This window comes from Rattus norvegicus, chromosome 5, assembly GCF_021556685.1.
Source record: "Rattus norvegicus strain SHRSP/BbbUtx chromosome 5, alternate assembly SHRSP_T2T, whole genome shotgun sequence".
NCBI classification, from domain to species: Eukaryota; Metazoa; Chordata; class Mammalia; order Rodentia; family Muridae; genus Rattus; species Rattus norvegicus.
In genome coordinates this window covers 27,213,981-27,235,509 of record NC_141538.1, presented here as the reverse complement: position 1 = coordinate 27,235,509, position 21,529 = coordinate 27,213,981, and the positions used below count along the sequence as shown (strand labels likewise).

The 21,529-nt window shown below is 45.0% G+C and overlaps 1 protein-coding gene and 1 long non-coding RNA gene across 3 annotated transcripts in view; one reads left to right on the top strand and one right to left on the bottom strand.

Moving 5' to 3' along the window:
* The window catches only part of Chd7 (chromodomain helicase DNA binding protein 7), a 183,339-nt gene that overhangs the window by 62,871 nt on the left and 98,939 nt on the right, over positions 1-21,529 (bottom strand). For both annotated transcript variants that reach the window (NM_001107906.4, XM_087548652.1), the window contains exons 4-6: positions 5,277-5,418; positions 1,542-1,679; positions 236-301 (exon numbers count right to left, since the gene is read on the bottom strand). In NM_001107906.4, the coding sequence (NP_001101376.2) occupies positions 236-301; positions 1,542-1,679; positions 5,277-5,418 (346 nt within the window). The remainder of the gene's footprint in view (positions 1-235; positions 302-1,541; positions 1,680-5,276; positions 5,419-21,529) is intronic.
* Positions 1,531-21,385, top strand: LOC108350929 (uncharacterized). Its single transcript, XR_015620122.1, has 2 exons — positions 1,531-1,700; positions 21,151-21,385. It is a non-coding gene; the product is annotated as an uncharacterized LOC108350929 (long non-coding RNA).

The following is a 21,529-nucleotide window of genomic DNA, read 5'->3' as shown; positions in this document are numbered from 1 at the left end:
TGATAACGTAATCATTTTGGCTTTCCTTCTCTTTTCTTTCTTTTCTTTTCTCTTTTTGTTGTTGCTTTTTTTGAGAAATGGTCACATGTAGAAGAAGAAGCTGGCCTCGAACTTCTGATCCTCCTGTACCAAGCACCATACCCAGCTCTATAGCGGAATCCTAAAAGGGCAGTGTGCAGCCAACAGCCTGGAAGGTCACCTCACGCGGATCCCCAGGTCTGCACGTGGCACTCACCTGCTTTTTCACTAAGCGACTGCTCATAATCTTCTCCACCACTGGGCCTTCTGCATCAACAGATTCCTGAAAAGGAGAAAGTGGCATCAATCGATCCACATGGAAAACCTTCCAACCTGTGCTGCGAAAGCAAGTGGGAAGGTGCTCCCTTTAAACCGCGTGGTCCAGGTTGGGGATTTAGCTCAGTGGTAGAGCGCTTGCCTAGGAAGCGCAAGGCCCTGGGTTCGGTCCCCAGCTCCGGGAAAAAAAAAAAAAAAATTTCAACCTAAACCGCGTGGTCCCAAGTTAGCAGTGGGGAAAAATTACTAAAAAGAAGAAGAAGAAGAAAAAAAAAAAAAAAACCCTCATACTACACAAAGGCAAAGGAAGGGCTGTGCTTATGACTTCCTGATTGTGTGGTTAATTATGGAGACGAGCAGAGTCCCTCAAGCCACAAAGCATTCACTCTGGCTGCTAAGAAAAAGTAGTCTGTGCATGGCAGCGGGTCAAAAGCAACTTCTCCTCGTCTATATTCATGGAGTGGATACTCCCTCTGCTCCGTTACTGTAGGCAGCTCTTTTCTACAGACGTTGTATAAAACACTGTACAACAATTTAACAGAGAACAAATTGCCAACCAAGCACCAGGCTGCATTTAACGGGGCCTTTCAAACTGGAAACCAGTTTGTTAACTGAAGTACGGTAATAGCAAAAAAATGAATACATAAAATCTTTGCAATAATCAATTCTGTTGCTGCCCGTGCTACATACAAACTATTTTACCCATCATTTACATTGTAGAGGAAATAAAGTGTGCCCTGCTGGGTACTCCAAGGCAGTAATTTTATAAAGGGGTTCTTACGGTGCCAAACAGCAGAAGATGAGTGGGAGTGCTTTATTACGGCTCCAGGAGCTACAGCCCTGAATTCTCAGAGGTAAGCTTGGTGCTCTGTGTTCTAGCTCTGACTCTTCCTCAGCGGAGACCATTAATTCTCCAGAATTGTGTCAAATTACAAATCATAGCCTCGTATAAAGATAAATTTGAGTGAGCAGGGCTTTTTGAGATATTACTAAACGATGGGTTTCCCACGACACATCAGTCAACATTAGCGGAGTATTGCCCTGCTCAAAGTCCGCCTCTGCCACTGAACTGCTCAGCTTCCAGGTTTAAAACCTCCAGTCCACCTCGGAAGTACGTAGGAAGCCGCGCACGCCTGTCTACCGCGCATGCCTGACTACAGCGCACGCCTGTCTACTGCGCATGCCTGGCTACCGCGCATGCCTGTCTACCGCGCACGCCTGGCTACAGCGCACGCCTGGCTACCGACCTGCTGCTCTGACTGTGAGGTGTTGGATGGGGAGTCTCTCCCAGCAGCATCTGCGTCATCTGCCTCCTCATCAGAAATCTTGAACTCCAAATCTTCAGTGTAGCGCTTCCTTTTCACCTGCCTGCTGGACCGCCTCTTCTGCAACAGAACCCCGACAAAGTGAGTTTTAAAGGGCAGGCTTTGGGTACACAGGGTGGTAAGACCCATTTTCTTTTCTCTTTTCTGTTTTTCTTTGAATCTTGAAGAAAAACTAGTAGTTTTCATCCTGAACGTCGAGTGAAAAGACTACTGTGAGAACCATAGTGATAAACTGGAGATCTGGGGTCCTGGGACCCTCTAACTCTGCTGCTCTAATTAGCAGTCCCTTCAAGGAGAACACAGGTATGCGTCACTCACTTGGCCACCTCCATTGAGGGCAGTGGAGGCACTCTTCTCTAGTTTTGTATGACTGAAAAATTTGAATGCAGATAGTCTGCCAACAACAACATTAGAAAGTAATCAACAGGCTGTAACGGTTTATACAAATATTGCTATACTGTTATTTCTCAGGGTATTCCAATGCAGTTTAATTCGAGGCCTAAAAGAAACAGTTCTGGGCTAGGGCTTACACCTCAGTGATCACTTATTCTGCACACACAGAGCCATGGGTTCCATTCCTGGTCCTGGAGAAGGAGGGGGAAGAAGTGGGAACTGAACTCATGACTCAATGAGTAGCTGTGATAAATAGGGCGGCGTTTTTGTTTGTTTGTTTATCCTGGGACAGAGTCTCACGATGCAGCCAGGACTAGCCCGAAAATCACAACTGAACCAAGCTGGGCTCCAACCCCCAGAGATCTGCCTGTCTCTGCCTCTCAAATGCTCGCTTGGATTAAAGTTGTATGCCACCATGCCTGGCAGTTCTCGTTTTAATACAACTGCTTAAAATGTCGACGACTGGTGATCAGTATGACTGCTGGCGAAACGCACGGGTTCACGCTTGTGGTCGAAACACGGCCCAGCACGGCCTGTGCAGGACAGTGTGGTTGTGTGAAAGCCTGTGACCTACCAGTTCTACTTCCAGTAAGCCACAAGGTGGATTTGGAGATCTGTGCACCGTAACGCCATCAAGGAAAGCATATCACGTGACAGCAAAAGTAGCGTCTGATTCTACTTAAGACAAACGCCAACTGCTTCTCTATCTGGATGGGCAGACGGTCTAAGCACAACGCACAGACCCTTACTGCTCAAGAAATACTCAAGGAGACGATACGGGTGCGTGCTTTTGCCAACGGAAAAATAAATCCGAAAAAATACAAATTGCTACTAGGTGTGAAGTTCTGAATGAAGAGATAGGAGCAGGGGAGGGGCGGGGCGCTGGACTCCCACGGGTCCACTGTGCATCTCTGGTGTCTCCACCCTCAATGGAGATGGCCAAGTGAGTGACAGGGCTTGCTGCTGTACCTGAGTGTTTGCAATTTCGGTCCTAAAAGAAAATTACTTTTTAAAAAAATAAATGTCTTTTTAAATACGTAAAGAATGGAAAAATCAAAATTCGCAGTGAAAGGGTAACGACATCACCGAGGACTCCTGGACACAGACATTTTCCTAAGAACTTCGAACTCCTGCTCTTTAAAGAGTTTCATCAGTTTTATGGTCTGACAGTAAGATGGGAGAAAGCAAACGTCCATCACGCGTATGAAGGAGGCGAGGCAGACATCGTGATCTCTTGGAGCAAGACCCACACGCCACACCGCCTCACAGCCTGAGAGCGAGGCGACTGAACCTGCTTCGGAAAGACGCTTTTTGGTTAAAAGCCTGTGTGTCCTGAGGAGAAAATTAAAACGTGTTTCTACAAGCCTCGTTGCCGCCACACCTTGTGAAAGAGTCAAGAGTTAACGTGTCATTTACTTTTGATGACCAACCGGAACATTCGAAACGTCTAGCTCCAAAGCCCCTCACAGATGCCCCACAGGAAGAAGCGCCACAAACAAGCAGCCTGCATCACCTCCTGTATCAGACACTAGGAAGACGGCTTCCCAGACCGGCTCTGTGGCCGCCTGACCTGGCTGTTGCATGCACAACTGTTATACAGTTAGACAGCAGCACTGAGCTTGGTTTGAACAGCTAAGAGCTTTTCTGTACCTGAAATACAGGAAGGGAGAGAAAAAGATGGGAAGCTGGCGCAAGTCAAGGAGAGGAGTGGAAAGAAAAGGGGGAGAGGCGAGAAAAACCACACCCCAAACAGTAGTTCATTAGTCAGAACGGGAAGTAATTCTTTTGTTTTGAGATGGGGTCTCCTTAGGTAGCTTTGGCTGGCCTAGAGCTTGCTGTGTGGACCAGGCTGGCCTCGAGCTGGCAAGTGCTGGGATTAAAGGCGTGTGGCACCACCTCTGGCCTGTGAGAATAGTTCTTAATGTTGTCCAGATACTCCTGTTGTAGAGCCCCGACTTTCAGCACAAATTAAGATAAAACAGCCTTGAGGTTACAGTGAATTTCATTACAAATTTTTCGTTTCAAACTCCTTAACCAACTTTCAAGAGGGAAAAATGGTGCCATGGTTTAGAGTCCTTGCTGCTCTTGCAGAGGACCTGGGTTCGATTCCCTGCACACACGTGGTGGCCATCTTCAACCATCCTACCCACTCAGGTCCTTCTTTCAGGCTGTTCTACTCAAGAAGAATGCAGTATTAGAGCTGAAGTGCTCTGTAAGGGGGCCATATATTACGGACCCCTGGGCCTTGGGTAGAAAGACCCAGGAGTATATTACAGGTCGGAGGAAGCCCAACTGGTCCCCCTAAGGGCTGGCTGCCTATTCCAATGGGACTCCACAGTAACTGCTCCCTGATAATTCAGATGTCACTTGCACAAGCCACATTCCCAGTCATCCCAAAGGACCAGACTGGCATGCTTCCAGGGGATATCAAGGAAATAATTCGCAACTGTCATGTGTACTCTTAAGTCTGCTGTCGGTCCAAATAGTGACAGCAGTGAGTTTCACACACGGGGACCCAAATTCCTACTACTTACTTTCAGAGCTCAGGAGGATCTAACGCTGAACCGTGTGGCAAAGTTAGCATCTGGGGACATCACTGACTTGTTGGTGGAAATTCTATCACGAATATATCACATCTCTGACCACCTAATATCAATAAACTACAAAGTACATGGTGGTTTTAAATTAATGAGGGTAGTGGACCGCTTGGCCTTGCGAGCACGAGACCTCGGCTTTGCTCCTTAGAACAGCAGCAAGCAAGGCACAGAGGACATGCTCACAGTCCCGGCATTAGGGAAGTGGAGACAAGCTTTCGGGCTCACGGGCCAACCAAGGCTAGCATGCTTCACAAACCCAAGACAGTGAGGGGATCCTGTCTCAAAAACACACGGCGGTTGGCTCCTAAAGAAAGACACCTGAGGGTGGCATCTTGCCTCCACATGAATGTGCACACATGTGCATACATGTGTGTACACACACACATACACACATACACACACAGGAGGGAGGGAGAGAAATCAAATAAAAATTGACAAAAAAAATTTTGGAAGAAATTTTAAGTGTGAATGACACACTTAAATGGCCCCAGAGTGCGCTGACTTTCTGAAGGCCCTGGCTCTCTTCACTATGGATATAATGTTCCAGACAACAATAAGGACATTGCACACACCTGTCAACAAAGCAGAGGGAAACCCTGCGTGCTTTACGTGTGGCTCCAGTTACCCCACTTCCCAGCTGGAGCCCAGAAGGGAGCAATGGTATTACCTGGACCCCTGGGTCTTCGTCTTCTTCAGGGCCAGGGGATGGTGGGGGTGTTTTGTCCAAGTCTGAATTTTCAGAACCTTCTGTTTTTCCTTTGTTGACCTTTTTCTTCAAAGCACTTGCTTCTGAATCCGGTTTCTTATTACTAGAATTCAAAGTACATCACTTAGCGTTCACTTTCGGTGTGGTTTCCCACGTGCCCCAAACCTTCTCTAAAGAGTGGTGGCAAAGGCCAGGTCGGTGGGTGTTGGGCTCTTTTCATTAGATGGTACTCCTAATTAAGGTTTGACAACAAAACTTATAATTGATGACCTTCAGCAAATTTCTCTCCCACTGGAACAGAACTGAATGTGAACCTCTGAACACTTCACAGAGTACGGCCCGCACCCCCTGCTGACAAACCAAGAAGTTTCCCTGCTAAAAAGTCAGGGGGAAACAATTCTTTTTTAACCAAAGGGGAGGAAAAACAATCTAGTGACCATATCCTTATTTCTCTGCCAGAGTTTTACACAGTCATTTTTAAGTCCTATGGTGACCAGCAATAGTGGTTTTTTTTTTTAAATATAGCATATACAAGTGCTTACTAAAAATTCATTTCCTAGAAATCCGTAATTTTATTTAATTCGGTGTTCCTGTTGACAAGTCAGTTTCCTTTTGGTGCTGAGCATGTTGGAGGGACAGTCGCACTTGGCCTCTATTTTCCCCCAGAGCTGGGCAAGCGCTCTATCACTGACGACACCACCAGCCCCACAATTAGCATTTCTACCATGAGCTAATAAGTCTTTGAAATTGTGTGTGTGTGTGTGTGTTTGTCACCAATAACTGAAGCTCACTTTCTGTGTTACTGAGAAATACCAGTAGATCTGAATGATAAAGCAAAACACATGAGTACACTCTGAGAAAAATAAAATTCTCGGTTATCCCCACCCCCAAAACCCTTCCTCACAGTACTGTTAGAGCAAACACTCAGTTCTCCCTAAAGGAGAACTTAAAATTAAACTCTAGGGGTTGGGGGATTTAGCTCAGTGGTAGAGCGCTTGCCTAGCAAGCACAAGGCCCTGGGTTCGGTCCCCAGCTCCGGAAAAAAAAAAAAATTAAAATCTACACTCTGGATCAATGACCATTTGTTAGATATACTACACAGAAAATGATCCAAATACTGGCAAAAAGAATTTTTTTTTTACTCTTTCTAAGGAGTTTCAAAGCTCTAAGTAACTTACCAAGCAAAAGATACATATTTCAAAACCCTACATTTATTAAATGTCATGAAGTCCCAGAGAAGCTCACCAAGAGAAGCGCTAAAGACGACGTTGTTAAGCCACTAGGAAGAGGCTGGCTGCAGCAGCTAATGACTCTGAGTACAGATGTGTCACGTAAAGCCCTCCCAAAGTGTGTCAACAGTGTCTCCAGCACACACCTATGGCAGCGTTCTCCACTAATATGGTTTTGATCATCTTAAACTTGTTTCTGTGTACTCCGAGCTTATTTTGATACATGAGCATTTTAGCATAGCAAACAGCTACATCAGGAAATGGCTGAAAACAATTCAAGAGGATCACAAACAGCAGTTGCATTTCAAACCGATTTTATTTACAAAAAAAAAAAAGATGGTGTGACTAAGTCAGAGATCCACAGACAGCAGAATATTTTTTAAATTAAAAAATTCATGCAGCAGTTCCTGAGGAGAGTGTCCTGGTGTTTACGCTACACACTGACAGAAGTCTCCCCTACCATGAGGCTCCATTTCCAGCATTTATTTCCGCTCTAACTGCCACAAATTATACAATACTACAGCTGAACACTGGGCCCCTTTCCTTTCATCTGCACGCCAAGAGCAATCAGATTACCCTGGTAACCAGCGGTCACATGACCAGCACCTGCTCTTTTGGCTGGATGCCACTGACTAAAGCCATCTGCTTCCCTCAATCAGCTTTCAAACATTCTCAACACCTGCGCTACAGTGTTTTGTGGTTTCTTTTATCAAATCAGTGCAAAACTGCTTCCAAAACTTTACATATTTCTCGAATTTGTTTAAATCAGAGGTAGGTCTGTCAAAGAGCTGAACCACTGCCAGGTAAACTGAGCTGGCGGTGCGTGTTTTCCACGGTGACCTCGATCAACCAGAGCGGAGGATGGAGTTCAAGTTTGTGGGGTTCCGGGCCTTGCAAGCGGCATCCTGCAGGAGCAAAAGGCTGACTGTCTGCATAGTGCCCAGAGCCAGGTTTGAGGAAACATCTATTTGCTGGGGGACAGAAATACTAATGACTTTCCATCTGCTCTATCCAAGGATGAGCTGTACAGAACCTCCAAGATGGCTGAAAGTCATTAGGACCTCTCCAAACGCTTAGACAAAAACCTCACGGCCCAGGCAAGCACTTTCAGTTCTGATTACTGCAAGAGGCAAACTCATTAGGGCTCATGACATTCGTCCTGAGGGACAGCTAGGTTCTCCCACCCACCAGTATACACATCAAGCACCCTAGGAAGTCAGAAAAAGACTAAGGGATCTTCAGTGGCCACCCAAACACTTGATAATCCAGGACAAAATTCAATTACCTACATTAAGTCGTCCTCGTTATGGTTTTGGAATAAGCCAATCTGGATTCCTATGAAGTGTAATATTCAAACTGCTCTGACCTATGTAAAATCTAAATCAATTTTTTTGTTCTACCTGAAGTACTATGGAATGCTGGTTCCCACCAGACAGAAACTAGTCTGAGCTCTAACTGTCGCAGTTCCAACTGTGACTCCAGATAAATGACACCTATTTTTCCTGCGCCTCCATTCCTTCATCTATGTCGTGAGTGATGTAACACTATCTGCATCGCTAGTGTTTCTGGGCATTTAAATGAGAAGAGAAGAAACGAGGCAGTGTTGCGCCTCCATTCCTTCATCTATGTCGTGAGTGATGTAACACTATCTGCATCGCTAGTGTTTCTGGGCATTTAAATGAGAAGAGAAGAAACGAGGCAGTGTTGGACAGAGATGATCATGCTCTGAACACCCCTGGAGGAGAAGCATGTCTGAGCAGTCCATGCTCTCTGTGCCCAGACCCGCCAGTGCCAATTCAATGGTGGAACACACAGTGAAAAATCTACAAGCTGCAGGGTCACCTCACTTCAAGAATCGCAGAAGGGACATCAATGATCAGCATTAGTCACAAGTTCAAAGAACACACGGCATGTTCACCCTGCCACTACTTCAACCAAGCACCTGTCATACCAACCTAGATGACAACGGTTGCTGGCATCACACTCTCGCCCCATGGGAAGGGTCCCCAGCATGAGACCAGTGGGAAAAAGAACAGAGTCCATGTACCATTCTGTCTGTATCTGTGAGATTCAAACTGTTCATTTACTACCAGACTCCAAACACAGCCATAGACTCATTCTTCTTCCAAACGACATTCAAAGCTGGAATATGCAAACAGGACATCTGCCCTGGCGTAGGGATGAGAATGTTGTTGGGAACTCCCTTAAGCCAGTGTTATGACCTTGAGAGCTTCGAGGTGCAGATCCGGAACTTCAGTGTACTTACTAGTACCCAGTACTCGCTACCCAGCAATCTAAAAGCAGGTCCGTGAGAAAAGCCAGGCAAGCACAGGCCATACCTGTTACCCCCCCCCCCCCTCTCGAGTCTGTTCAGACTCCTGTACCTCCTACATCAGCATCCTGATGGAGCCAGAACACGGTGTGCAAACTCCTCTCCACAGGTTACTAAAGTCTGATGGGGTCCTTAAATCAAGTCCCCAACGTGTAATGTCTGCAAGTCTCAGTACTGGGGTACCAGCCCTCTCCAGCCTATACAAGTCACAACATTCACTTCCTCTATGCTCCTCACAGCCACATTCCAAAGGCATGTGTGATGAATGCTAAAGACCCGCTAGCCTCTGGTACCCTGAAACCTACCTGCTCATCTGCAAGACCTGGCTGACAGATCTTGGAATGAGTTCCAAGAAACATCAGAATCACAGTAGTCTAGGTCGGGTACCATTTCAAATTCCTATTCATGTGTAAAACAACAACAAAAAAAAAATGGGTGTTATATTACTGAGTTATATTAAAATTGAAGCACCGTGTATCTTTCATCCACCATCCTGTGAGCTAAAAAGAACTATCTTTGAATTCCTAAGGACTCACATTACATTCTCCTCTGATCCTACATGCACGCTGTATGCTCACATACACAATAAAAACACTTTAAAAAGGTAAACAAAGGCTGGAATGGCGTCTACGTTCAGGATGAACCATCTATGACGCTCGGTGTGATGGAGCTGAAGATCTGGGTGAGCTGACAGAGGGCTTGACTCAGACACACGAGGCCCAGGGTGCAGTGGGACACCCATATTTCCAGACCATGGGAGACAGAAACAGCAAAATCAGGATTTTTTAAGGCCAGCCGGAGTTACTTGAGACCATCTTAGAAAGAAAGAAAGAAAGAAAGAAAGAAAGAAAGAAAGAAAGAAAGAAAGAAAGAAAGAAAGAAAGAAAGAAAGAAAGAAAGGAAAGAAAGGAAAGAAAGGAAGGAAGAAAGGAAGAAAGGAAGGAAAAGAAAAGAAAGAAAGGGAAGAAAGGAGGGAAAAGGGAAGAAAGAAAAGAAAGAGGAAATAAAAAGAAAGGAGAAAGAAACCAAAGGATGACAGGGTGAAATGAGGTGACAATAGTAATAAACTTGAGGGAAACAGGAAATTTCAGAAGCAATACAATAAATACCACTTACAAATTTTATCCCCAAGTCAAAAGTCCGTTCTTCTCCTAGCTTCCTTAATCAGCAATATGGCCGAAATACAACTGCTAATCTATCTACTCCACCCCACAGGCTTAGCTACTCAGCCTCTACCTGTTCATGCTAGTGAGCCCTAGAAATCAAACACAAATCCAGCGACGTCTTAGAACCTTGAAAGGCCTCTGTTGCTCCTGAAGTCTCATGTTTCTCACATTACTCTAAGACAAGCACTGGGGTCCACAGCCCCCATAGCTCCTTAGTTCTGTGCCTATCCCAATGCCACCAGAAGCAGGCACCACCCGGAGGAGAATGCTCAGGGACACCCACAAATGCCATGTTGAGGGCTGCAATGTCCTGTGGGGGTATGTTCTCAGGATTCCACTTCTGGGAGGACTCCTAGTCAGCTGAAGACATCACAGTGTGGGCGCTGTTGCCTAAGATGGGACTGGTGGATCAGAGTTGACCAACTCTTGTGTGAGAAATTGTAGGCTTTCTAAACAAGGCTTCAGTCAGAGCCAGGGCCTATTAGAAAGCCTGGGCTAGCCTGATTTTCCAGTAAGTTTACCAATAAGAACTGCCACATAGGATATGGGTCAGATAAGCATTAACAACTCTAAAAAGACTCAGGATGACATAACAGAACAGTCTACTGGGGGTCATCATGGCTCAACGCTGGTGGAAAGCACATCTAGTTTCGAAAACTGACAAAACAGAATGCAGTTAAATAGTCATTAGTGTCAACCTACAGATCTTCGTTCTCGGAAGAAACTTTAAAAATGGCCCATATCATGAAACACATGTGTGATGAGGAGTAAGTCAATTAAGAAAGGTGACAGACAGTGGGCGGGAGCTATCGACCTAGCAGGCCCCAAGGATGAAGTAAGTTAATGAGGATTCTCGTTACAGTGGGAGAAATCAACCTTGAAACTTAGGTCAGGATGATTAATCAGGAGCATTATTAGGGATTCAAGCTTCTCCAAAATATTACACCATCTTCTTTAAGAAGAAGGGCATTAAAACATATTTTTACACCTGATACACTGGAGAGGTGTGTGTGTGTGTGTGTGTGTGTGTGTGTGTGTGTGTGTGTGTGTGTGTGAGAGAGAGAGAGAGAGAGAGAGAGAGATGATGGATGGATGGATCAATGTCAGGCGTACACACGCACGCACACATGCACACACATACTACCATGGATCAATGTCCAATCTCTCCCTGACCTAGAGCTCAGCTGTTGGCTAGGGTGAGTACACAGCCAGCTCTAGGGATACACCCGCTTTTGCCTCCCCAGAACAACAATGTCAAGCCCATGTCACCACACCCAGCTTTTATATAGTTACTCCAAAATCAGGCCCCCATACTTGCATAGCAAGCATGATCTTAGTAGCCTAGGCTGGACTTGAACTTGTGTTCCTGTTCAACCTCCCAGGCAGCTTGGATTAGGTGTGAAGTAACTCATCCAACAACCACAGACTTTTCAGTAAACTGAAGTTAACCAGTAAGACTTGCCACATAGGATATGGGTCAGAAGTATAACAACTAACAAAGATTCAGGCTGGCATAACAGAACACAGTCTACAGATGGATACCAGGGCTCAACGTTGTTGAAAAATGCATCTAGTTTCGAAAATCAAAAGCCCTCTGAGCCCTTACTACTTGGTTTTTAAATAGTGAAAATAAAAAGTAAGATTTAAAAAAACCCAAACCACAGAAACTAGCAACAGAAGAAACTAACCTCAATATAATAAAGGCTTGATGAAAATCTACCACTAATGCTCTACTAAATGGGGCAACCTACAAGTCTCTTTCTTTTATTTGGTAGCGGTGTGTGTGTGGGGGGGTGTCTCACTATGTGGCTCTGCCTAGCCTGGTACTGGGGTGATTCCCTGGCCTCTGTCTCCTAAGTGCTAGTGTGAAAGGCACGCCTGGATCTGCAGCCTCTTTCCAGCCTTGATTTTTTTGTTTGTTTCTGGTATCTGAAGTCTTAGCTAGAGCAATAAGGTAAGAGAACAAAGAAGAGTGATACAGAAGCAAGGGGAGAAGAAGTCAAATTTCCTCTACTTGCACAGGATAAGAGCTTGTCTTCAAAGAGCCTAGAGACACCACTGTAAAACTCTTATTCTGACACTTTCAACAAAGTGACAGGATACAAAATTCGAGTGCCAATGCCAGTAGCTTTTCTGTGTGTTGACAACAAATTTGCCCAAAAAGAGTTGGAGCAGAGGAATCAAGAGAGCTTTACGAAAATTTTGTCTTGTTTTATTTTTCTGGACAGAGTTTCTGTAGACCAGGCTAGCCTCAAACTCAGAGATCTGCCTGCCTCTGCCTCCCTCCCAGGTGCTGGGATCAAAGGTGTGCACCACCACACCCAGCAAGAACTTTTTAATTTGGAAAAAAAAGGAACTAGGAATAAACCCAACCAACATAGTAAAGCAGTTTTTAGATGGTGTCGATAATGAACAAGAGGCTGGAAGTGAAGACCTCACATGCTCAGAGACTGCTAGGATTGAGGCTGAGAAAATGTCTACATTACTGAAAGCAACCCCTATAAAATTCCAATGACATTCTTCACAGAAAAGAAAAAGTAATCTCAAAATCATATGGAAGTGTGCGTACACACACATACACACACACATTCACTCACACACATACACATTCACTCACACACACTCACAAACTCTCACACATACACACACACTCACAAACTCTCACACACATACACACTCTCTCACACACACGCACGCGCACACCAAAGCAATCCAGAGCAGAAACAGCACTGCTGTACACATCAAAATACCTGATCTCAAAGTGTACTACAGAGCCATATCAACAGCAACAACCAAAAACCCCAGGAAGGCGCAAATGTAAATCTAGACCAGAGGATAGAATAGAGATAGAATAGAGATAGAATAGAGGATAGAATAATTTTTGACAAAGGTCTCAAGACATACTCTGAGAAAAGACAGCCTCTTCCACAAGTGGTGCTGGGAACATGGGATATCTGCCCTATAAAATCCCAATTCAAAATGGATCCAAGACCTTGCTGCGGTGGCCATTTTTGCTGCTACTAAGTATAACTATAATTTTGTTACTGTTCTGAATAGTAAAATAAGTATGTGATATACAGGGTATCTGAGAGGTGGCCAATGTGAAAGGGTCGACAGACTTCCCCTGGAGGGATCAAGACCCACAGGCAGAGAACTGTGTTTTATTTTCAGTGCTGAAACTGAAACTGACGGTCAAAACAAGTGCAGGCCTACATAAGTGCGCTATCTTTGACAAGGACCTCAATGGCAGGAGACAAAAGAGAATAAATACAATTTAAAATTCCTATCCAGCAAAAGAAACCATAGGCAGAGCAAAGAGACAGCCAACAGAATGGGAGAAAATCTTCACCAACTGTGTATCTGACAGATGTTAACTTCTATAAAATGTACCACTCCAAACAACCGTCCACTCAGATGGGCGAGCGATTGGCAGAAACAAGTCTCAAAAGAAGAACTGCATACAGTTGACTACCAAATACGTGGAAAAGGTTCCCTATCCTTCACCATCAGGGGAAGCAAATTATAACTCCCTCTCCTCCGGTGGCTGTCATCAGGAAAAGCAACATTAACAAGTGCTGGAGAGAACGTGGGCAGAGGGGAACCCTAATCCCTGGGGAATGGAATGTAAAATAGAAATGGGCATACAGGATCCTCAAGAGACTAAAAAGAGAACTTCCATATCGCTCAGCTCTGTCACTCCTGGATATATGACTGAACAAACCTAAGTCAGCACGCCATAGAGGAACATGCACAGCCATATTTACTGTCACTGTTTATAACAGTCAAGACACAGAACCATCCCAGATGCTCAAGCACGCGCGCGCGTGTTTGTGTGTGTGTGTGTGTGTGTGTGTGTGTGTGTGTGTGTGTGTGGTGTATGGTGTGTGTATTTTTATATATATATGATATCACACACACAGTGGAATGGTATCTGGCCATAAGGATGAAATTATGCCATTTTCAGAAAAAAATTAATGGAACTAAATAACACCATGTTAAGCAAAATAAGCTACAGGCACACAGACACGAGCCTCATGTTTTCTCTCCTACGTGCAACCTAGATCCATGCACTGTGGGCGTGTACAAGAACACAGGCACAGACATACACACCCTGCACATGGGAAATCAGAAGTGGGGGTCCTGTTGAGGGAAAGAACGGATATGGGAGGACCTGGGGCAGATATGGCCAAATACAAATAATATGTATGTGAAAATTACATAATGAAACCTGTCGTGATTTGCCTTGGAGTTATCTGTATTTTGATGCTAATTCCACTGCCCCAAGGACAGCTGCCTAGTCACCACTCAGGACTCAGGTGACTTCACCAGAACCTTCTCCCCATTGAATTTGTAAAATACAGGTGAGGGGCAGGTACAGGATAGAAGGAGGCCTGTCATTGGAGGAGAAGGAAGGATGGGCAGGAGAGAAGTTTGAAGGAAGAGGAGGAGACTGAAAAGGAAAGGAGGAAGAGAGTTTAAGTCCTACTGCCATAATGTCTCCAACAGTGTAAGTAGTGGTGTAATAAAATAAACTGCAAGCAGCATTATGAACTGGTGACAAAGGACACTGAGCAGCAGCTAAGGCATCAGCACACCAAGACTTTCCTCTAGTGCACACCTGCTCTGGGACCAGGTGACCTGGTCACCCACTGAGGCGACCCCACACTTGACCCCACATGGGCACCTTAGGACCCTAGCTCCCATACACACATCCCGCCTTGACTCCTTTTGAGGAAGAAAGAGAATTGTGAGAGGGAGGAAGAAATTTAAAAAAAAAAAAAAAAAAAAAAAAAGAAACAAAAAAACCCTAGGGTTTACTAGAAACAACCTAGGATGTGAACCAGAACTGCCAGCATTAAGTTCTATGATAGTCTTTCTATAGGACACCAAGATAACAGGCCTGTATGTTGTTGCCTTAAAAGAGTAGCTATTGTAGAAAAGGTTCTTCCTTGATATGTAAGTACTAGATTAAAACAAAACTATCCATCTATCTATCTATCTATCTATCATCTGTCTGTCTATCATATGTCTGTCTGTCTATTACCTACCTATCTATTTGTGTGCATTGATATTTGCCTGAATGTATGTCTGTGTTAAGGTTATCAGATACTGAATTATAGACAGTTGTGAGCTACCATACAGGTACTGGGAATTGAATCCAGGTCCTCTGGAAGAGCAGCCAGTGCTCCTAACTGGCTAAGCCATCTCTTCATCCCCAAGTGCTACCTTTTAAAGAAATGAATAGCAAAGAAAATTAGAAAAGATTTCAAGGCCTAATTTGATTTCATGTTTTGAATACATGGGTCACCTTTACATCCGACGGTCAAGCTCCCAGTCACTGTGGTCTGGTATCAAACCTGCCTTGCCTGAGAACCCATGTGTGGGTGTTGGGGTGTCAGGCCCCGTGCTGTGTGGTCTCCCGTGGCATTTGTCAGATCTCAACGAGCTTCCCTGTAAACATCTGCTCTGCTTGGTGCAGCCCCTGGGTCATTTTAAGCCTTTGACCTTGTCTTTAGAGTTGCTGTAGTGTTGGTCATTTTCTAAAGGACATCATTCTTTCATTCATTCATCCATCCATTCACTCGCTCATTCATTCATTTGTTTATTTGGGAAAACAACAGAAAACTTTCCTGAAAGAACTGATTCCTTAACAATAACATATTCTGAAACAAAGACGTTTGTCACGTAGTCAAGAATTAAGACTGAAAACCTACACACTGTTTTTGCGGACTGTCTTTTCACAGCATCTTTCACAGCACAGCATAAGGGATGAACCCAATCGTGCACTGCGGTGCTGATGCAAACCAAAGCCTCTCTGGTGGACATGTTAGTGCCAAAATGCAGGATGCACACTTAACTACTTGCGCCATGTTCCGAGACGTCACGTTTATCTATGACTGCACCTCACAGAGGGCCACCCTGGCACTCAGAATCCCACTCTCCGGGCTCACAGTTGTCATCTCTGACCTGCCAGGGTGGCTGATACAAGAGAGGCATGCTATCCACCCATATTTCAATCAGGATGAGAATTAGATCATCAGTAAAGTCGGGAAGGAGAAAAAGGCCACTATCTACCCAAACAGGAAAGACAGACCACTGTGAAGTGAACTACACTACCTCTATATATCAGGACCAAAAGTAAAATAAAATCGTACTCTAGTGAATATTTAAGGGTGCTGTGATTCAAACTTCATAGCCTTTCCTTACCTAACGTTTCAAAGCTAAAGCCACACAGCCGAGGAGAAGCCAGCAAGGAAGCTGCCTGGTTCTCTTTGACATCCAGTGATGCCAGGAGCACTCTGACTAGGCCCAGGCAAACCTGCCAAGCATCATTACATAACAGGAGAGGAACACTCATTGTACCAATTTTCATATTTTTCCAAAGCACTCCAACATAAGGACATCTTAACGACGACCATGACGATGACAACGATGATGACGAGGACAAGTCAGCCTGGGATCCTTTTTGCCCCCTTCCTCCCAGGGATAACATCAAAACCAAGGCTACCATAGCAAAACACACTCCTCTTTAATACTCTCCTTAAGCAAGACTTCAAAACAATGTCTCTATAGAAGTCTCCCCCTTCTACCCACTTCTGCTCATGGCCTCCTCACCTTCTGCTGCTGCTATTTGGTGAGTTGGGGGTGGGGTGGGGGGACACACCTTCCTTTCCTGCAGAAACCAAAGCATTGCTTTCCAGTCCACTGAAACTCACTGCGGAGGCACATGTCCCCACCAGGGACATCAAGCTTACAGTACAATGGGCAGAATGTGCTTTCCGAGCTGCCTGATCGGTTCTCCTACTTGGAACGAGGGAGGAAGGCCCACAGTGGAGGCACTGAGGTGGCCACCTCCAAAGGGAGGAAAATCTGGGGATTTGAATCATTGCTAATGGCTCTGAGAAGAGAAGGCAAGCTTTGGGGCAACGGGGTGGGCACTCGCAGTTCGTCCCTAACTTGACAGGTAAGAGACTTAGCGAGACAGGTTCAGAGGCAGAGCCGGCATGATCGCCCTGGGTACTTCTTTCTCACTAGCACTAAAGGGGCGCCAAGCTCCTTTTTATATCTGCACACGTGAAGTGCACATACACGTGTGTGTGTAGCCTCTTTGGCAGGCCTGAGCCAAAACAATGTCTGATTTCCCAGTGTTCTGAATCAAACTAAACCGTAGCATGTGAGTGCGCTAAAGGGAAAGAAGGAACAAGAAGAAAGGGAAAGAGGCTAGGATCTGAATTCATTACACACACACTGTGCAGACACCCGATGACATGTGTTTGGCCTGTGACATTCTCACTACCACAGCTGGCTTAAAGAATTGCTTTCACCTGTGACCCCCATCAAGAAGTTCCACAGAGAACACAAGTATGTTTTAGTTGACCAAGACACTGGGTTTGATGACTGAGTAAGTGTCTCTTGGGGGAAGACACCCTAACTCTGTACAGTTATATTGGGAAAATGAGTTCCTCTGAGTGGGTGAAGGAAGCTGCTAAATAAACACTAACTACTACCGTTAATGATAATTACAGGAGCTAGCAGAAAACACACGCCATGTCCTTTAGCACTTTGTGTCGTTTTTAAGAATGAGAGTGCTATGTGTATTTTCTGGTTTGAAGTGAAATGCCACCTTCACTGGATTGAAAGGTAACATTTTCGTTTCTGCTAAACTTAACAGTGGGGGTGGGGAACGGTGCAGGGAACCAAATGTGTTCCTAGAGACTACATTAGTGGCACTCACATTGCTCCGTTTAATTTAGGCTTCAGTAGTCAAGTCACAGGCTCTGGCCAAGTTCCCCTCTTTCTGTACATTCAAAGAATCTTTATGTAGCTAAATGGACCACTAAATCCTTCAAGAGTCATTCAAAGGAAGCACTTCCTCCAAACTCTCTCTCACTTCACAGAGCCCATGCAAGCACAACAGAAAGTACTGAAAAGAAAATGCAAATCCTCCGGGAATCCATGCACATGCAAAATGCATCCTCTCTAGCCACAGAGGCCTGGCTCTATTTCCAATATTAACAGCCAATATTTGAAAGCTATAAGGACACCCAGGGAGAGCAATAAAAAACAGGTATAGGAAAAATATATTACAAGGAAGAGGAGGAGGAGGGGGAAGGAGGAGGAGGAGGAGGAAGAGGAGATGGAAAAAGAGGAAAAGAAGAGGAGGAGAAGGACAAGGAGGAGGAGGAGGAGAAAGTCTCTATCACAGGAGTGGGGCCTAGAAGTAGCCCATCTCCCCACCCCCACCCCACTGTTAGGGTGCAGCTCTGGTGTCTTTATCCTAATATCCTGTTTCTCCACCATTCCATGTGACTGCTTCCAGGTAGATTACTGTAGCTCCTCTGGCACAGGAAAGACATGTGTGACTGTGTTTTGGTTGTTGAGGTGGGGGATGTCTACAAATTTAACCATCCGACCAATTTAACAGAACCAAGTGGGATCCACAGGGCAAGGGGGCTGCCTCGGGCACCAGAGGACCTGCTCTGCGCATCTGCCACCTCTGTGCAGTCCTCCATCACCAAGGGTGTGTGAACGACGCGGACCACCAGCAGGTCGCGTCCCCATCACCCACTCAGAGGGCACTGTGTCTGCCGGCGGCGTGGCAGCAACAGCACAGCTCAGGGCTACAGGAAAGATGTGAGGAGTTACCGGGCTAAATTTTTCATTTCACTTGCTCATTTCCTCTGTTTCAGCCCCCTGTAGGAAAATTATTTTCTGTATAAACAAATTCATCAAGTTAACTTATTCAAGGATGGAAATAACCGGTATCACATAGCATTTTGCAAAACAAAATTGCCACTGTTGTATTCCACAGCATAGACGCAAACTGCTCTGGCAATTCAGCCTCAGCACTAACACAACCCAAACCCCCTATTACCTTCATCACTGCATATTCAATTTACATAATTATTCTGCTATGCTATTCAAAATTTACATGTAGTTGTGTGCATTCTCGTTATCCTTGATTCAAGGATGCTATTTCCTTGTAGATGTGACTGAACAAGGAGACCACAATTGACATACTCAATTCATCTGACCAATCGCAGCAACGTGGCTTGACAAAATAATGGTTTGGTTTGTTAATTTATTTAACGTCTCGGTGCAATTATCCTATGTTTGGACAGCCATTCCTGAAAGACCATCAACAACAGGGAAGCTTCTAAGGATGGTCCCTGCCTCACTTCATTGTAGCTCAGCAAATGGTCACATACGTGGTGAGGCTACCCAGGCAAACAGAGGTGCTGCCAACTCTTCCTCCACCTCCCAACGCCTCCCCTAAACATGGCCTAGCATGTACCCGGTCAGCTTCCTGTCATGCGTACATCTCCACATACATCACCGTGTTCCTGTCAAAGGTTCCCAAACCATTAAGGCTAAAAACAACGTTTGTTTATAGCTCACAGGGAGACAACTAGTGAGGGCCAACAGTGGGAAGGAAGAAACTATATTTTCTTGTTGAGTGAAAATTCCCTCCTGCGCCCCCCCCCAAAAAAAAAGAAAAGAAAAGAAAAGGAGGTGCAGGCCCTACTCAGTAAGCTGGGCTGAACACACTCGTCAGAGACCCTCCCTCACGCTCAGGAGGACAGCCCTGGAAGCTCCCTGGGTGGACACAGGAACTATAGCTGCACCAAGGAAATGCTGCATGCCCAGGCTGGATTCCCACAGGCGACAGGGAAGATACAAGGGTCACTACTACATACAGCATGTCAGAATCCATTTCCAAACTACCCCATGCGGGTGAGGGTGTGCTCAAGTAAACTGGGAACATGGGGCCTGCCCAATGAGACACAGGGTGAAGATGGTTGGAAATTTATGTCGGATTCTATCCCACAGTGATTCTATCCATTTTACCATTAAGTATAATAATAATAATAATAATAATAATAATAATAATAACAACAACAACAACAACAACAACAACAATGGAAACTGAACTGAAATTATCCTGGTACTAAAAGTGTTGGTGATAATATTGCTAAAGTCCAGAATGCCTCTTTAGTACACACACCTACACCTTAACCAAAAAGGGCCCTTCTGTTCCAGATAAGGATTTGTCTTCTCTCCCTGGGAGATATAAGTATGTGCTTCCTCATACCAAAGCCCAATATTTACACTCAGGCGTTTGCTTTTAAAAAACAAATGCATGCCGTCAGACTAAGAAGTTTAGCTGTATCTTGCTTACTCACCACTACAGTTCCAACAGTCATCTACAAATAACTATTTAACAAAATGTCTCGTTAATAAACGCAAAAGCTTTGTGGTGAGTTCTGGGCTCAGAAAAATATTCGTAAGGAGAAAAAAATATTTTCAATGAAGAGACTGGGTACTGAGGTATCAAACACTGACTGAAAGTTATTGGTAAATTTGAGTGAGTGCATGTACTTGGTGTTTTGAACACCATACAAGGCATCCATGGCAAAAGAAAGAAAGAAAGGGGGGGGGGAGAAAGGAAAGAAAAGAAAAAGGAAAGGGAGGGAGGGAGGGAGGGAGGGAGGGAGGGAGGGAGGAAACAGACTCACAGCATCAACCAACATACAGAGTGACCATGGATTTGAGTTCATAGCAGGACACTGAAGAGGATGCCCCTTCACTCTCCCAGCATTCCTGTGCCCTCCTCTGAGCATTGGTGTGCCCACACATGCACATGCACACGCAGTGTAGCCCACCAGCAAAAGGGCTGCAGCTCCACACAGAAAGTGCAAGGCAATGACACAATTGAGTGTGTGTGCACATAAATGTTTACATGTGCACGTGGGGTAGAGGGAGGAGTGTGTTTTCTATCAGAGAATGCAAACAGGCTCAGATTAACCAAGTCTGGCTATACTTGCATCTGGAAACTATATTTTCTAACATGAGCCACATTCTGAAAAACAGATTCAGATGTTTGGAACGGGTTCAGAACAGTTGTTAGAAATGTTAAGGGCAAATGAAAAAAATTAGTCCTCAATGTCTTCTCTCGGATTTTCTTACTGAATAAATATGACTTCTAGGGGGTCAGAGAGTTGGTGGAGTGGACAGAGCAAAAGAGGCTCTTTCCTATTACTCAGAGTCCACAGTGTTTGTCCTTGAAGCCACATCTGCTGACGAGTGCCCCTGGGATTTTTCCACAGTGCCCGCAAGGACTTCAACCTGCCGTGGAAGACTTAACCTGCCAAGCAGACATCATCAGTTCTCTTTCAAATTCTGGGAATGGCGGGAAGATGCTTAGAGCCGTACAATGGCCATGCTCTTGTCTGAAATCCTAACTATCAGTTCTGTAAGCACCGAGCCAAGTTGTGATTTTTATAATAAGAAGCTGGTTGCTAGATAATATATTTTAATCTAGTAAAACTCTGGATAAATCAACGGTTCACAACAGTGGAGTCCTAAAGTTTGGAATACACAAACGCCTTAGCTTTGCACTGTATGGGCCAAAGATGCTACAAATGATATAAAATACACAGGAAGCCACGCCCCCATCCAGACCACTACAGCCTGGGGCTGACCTGC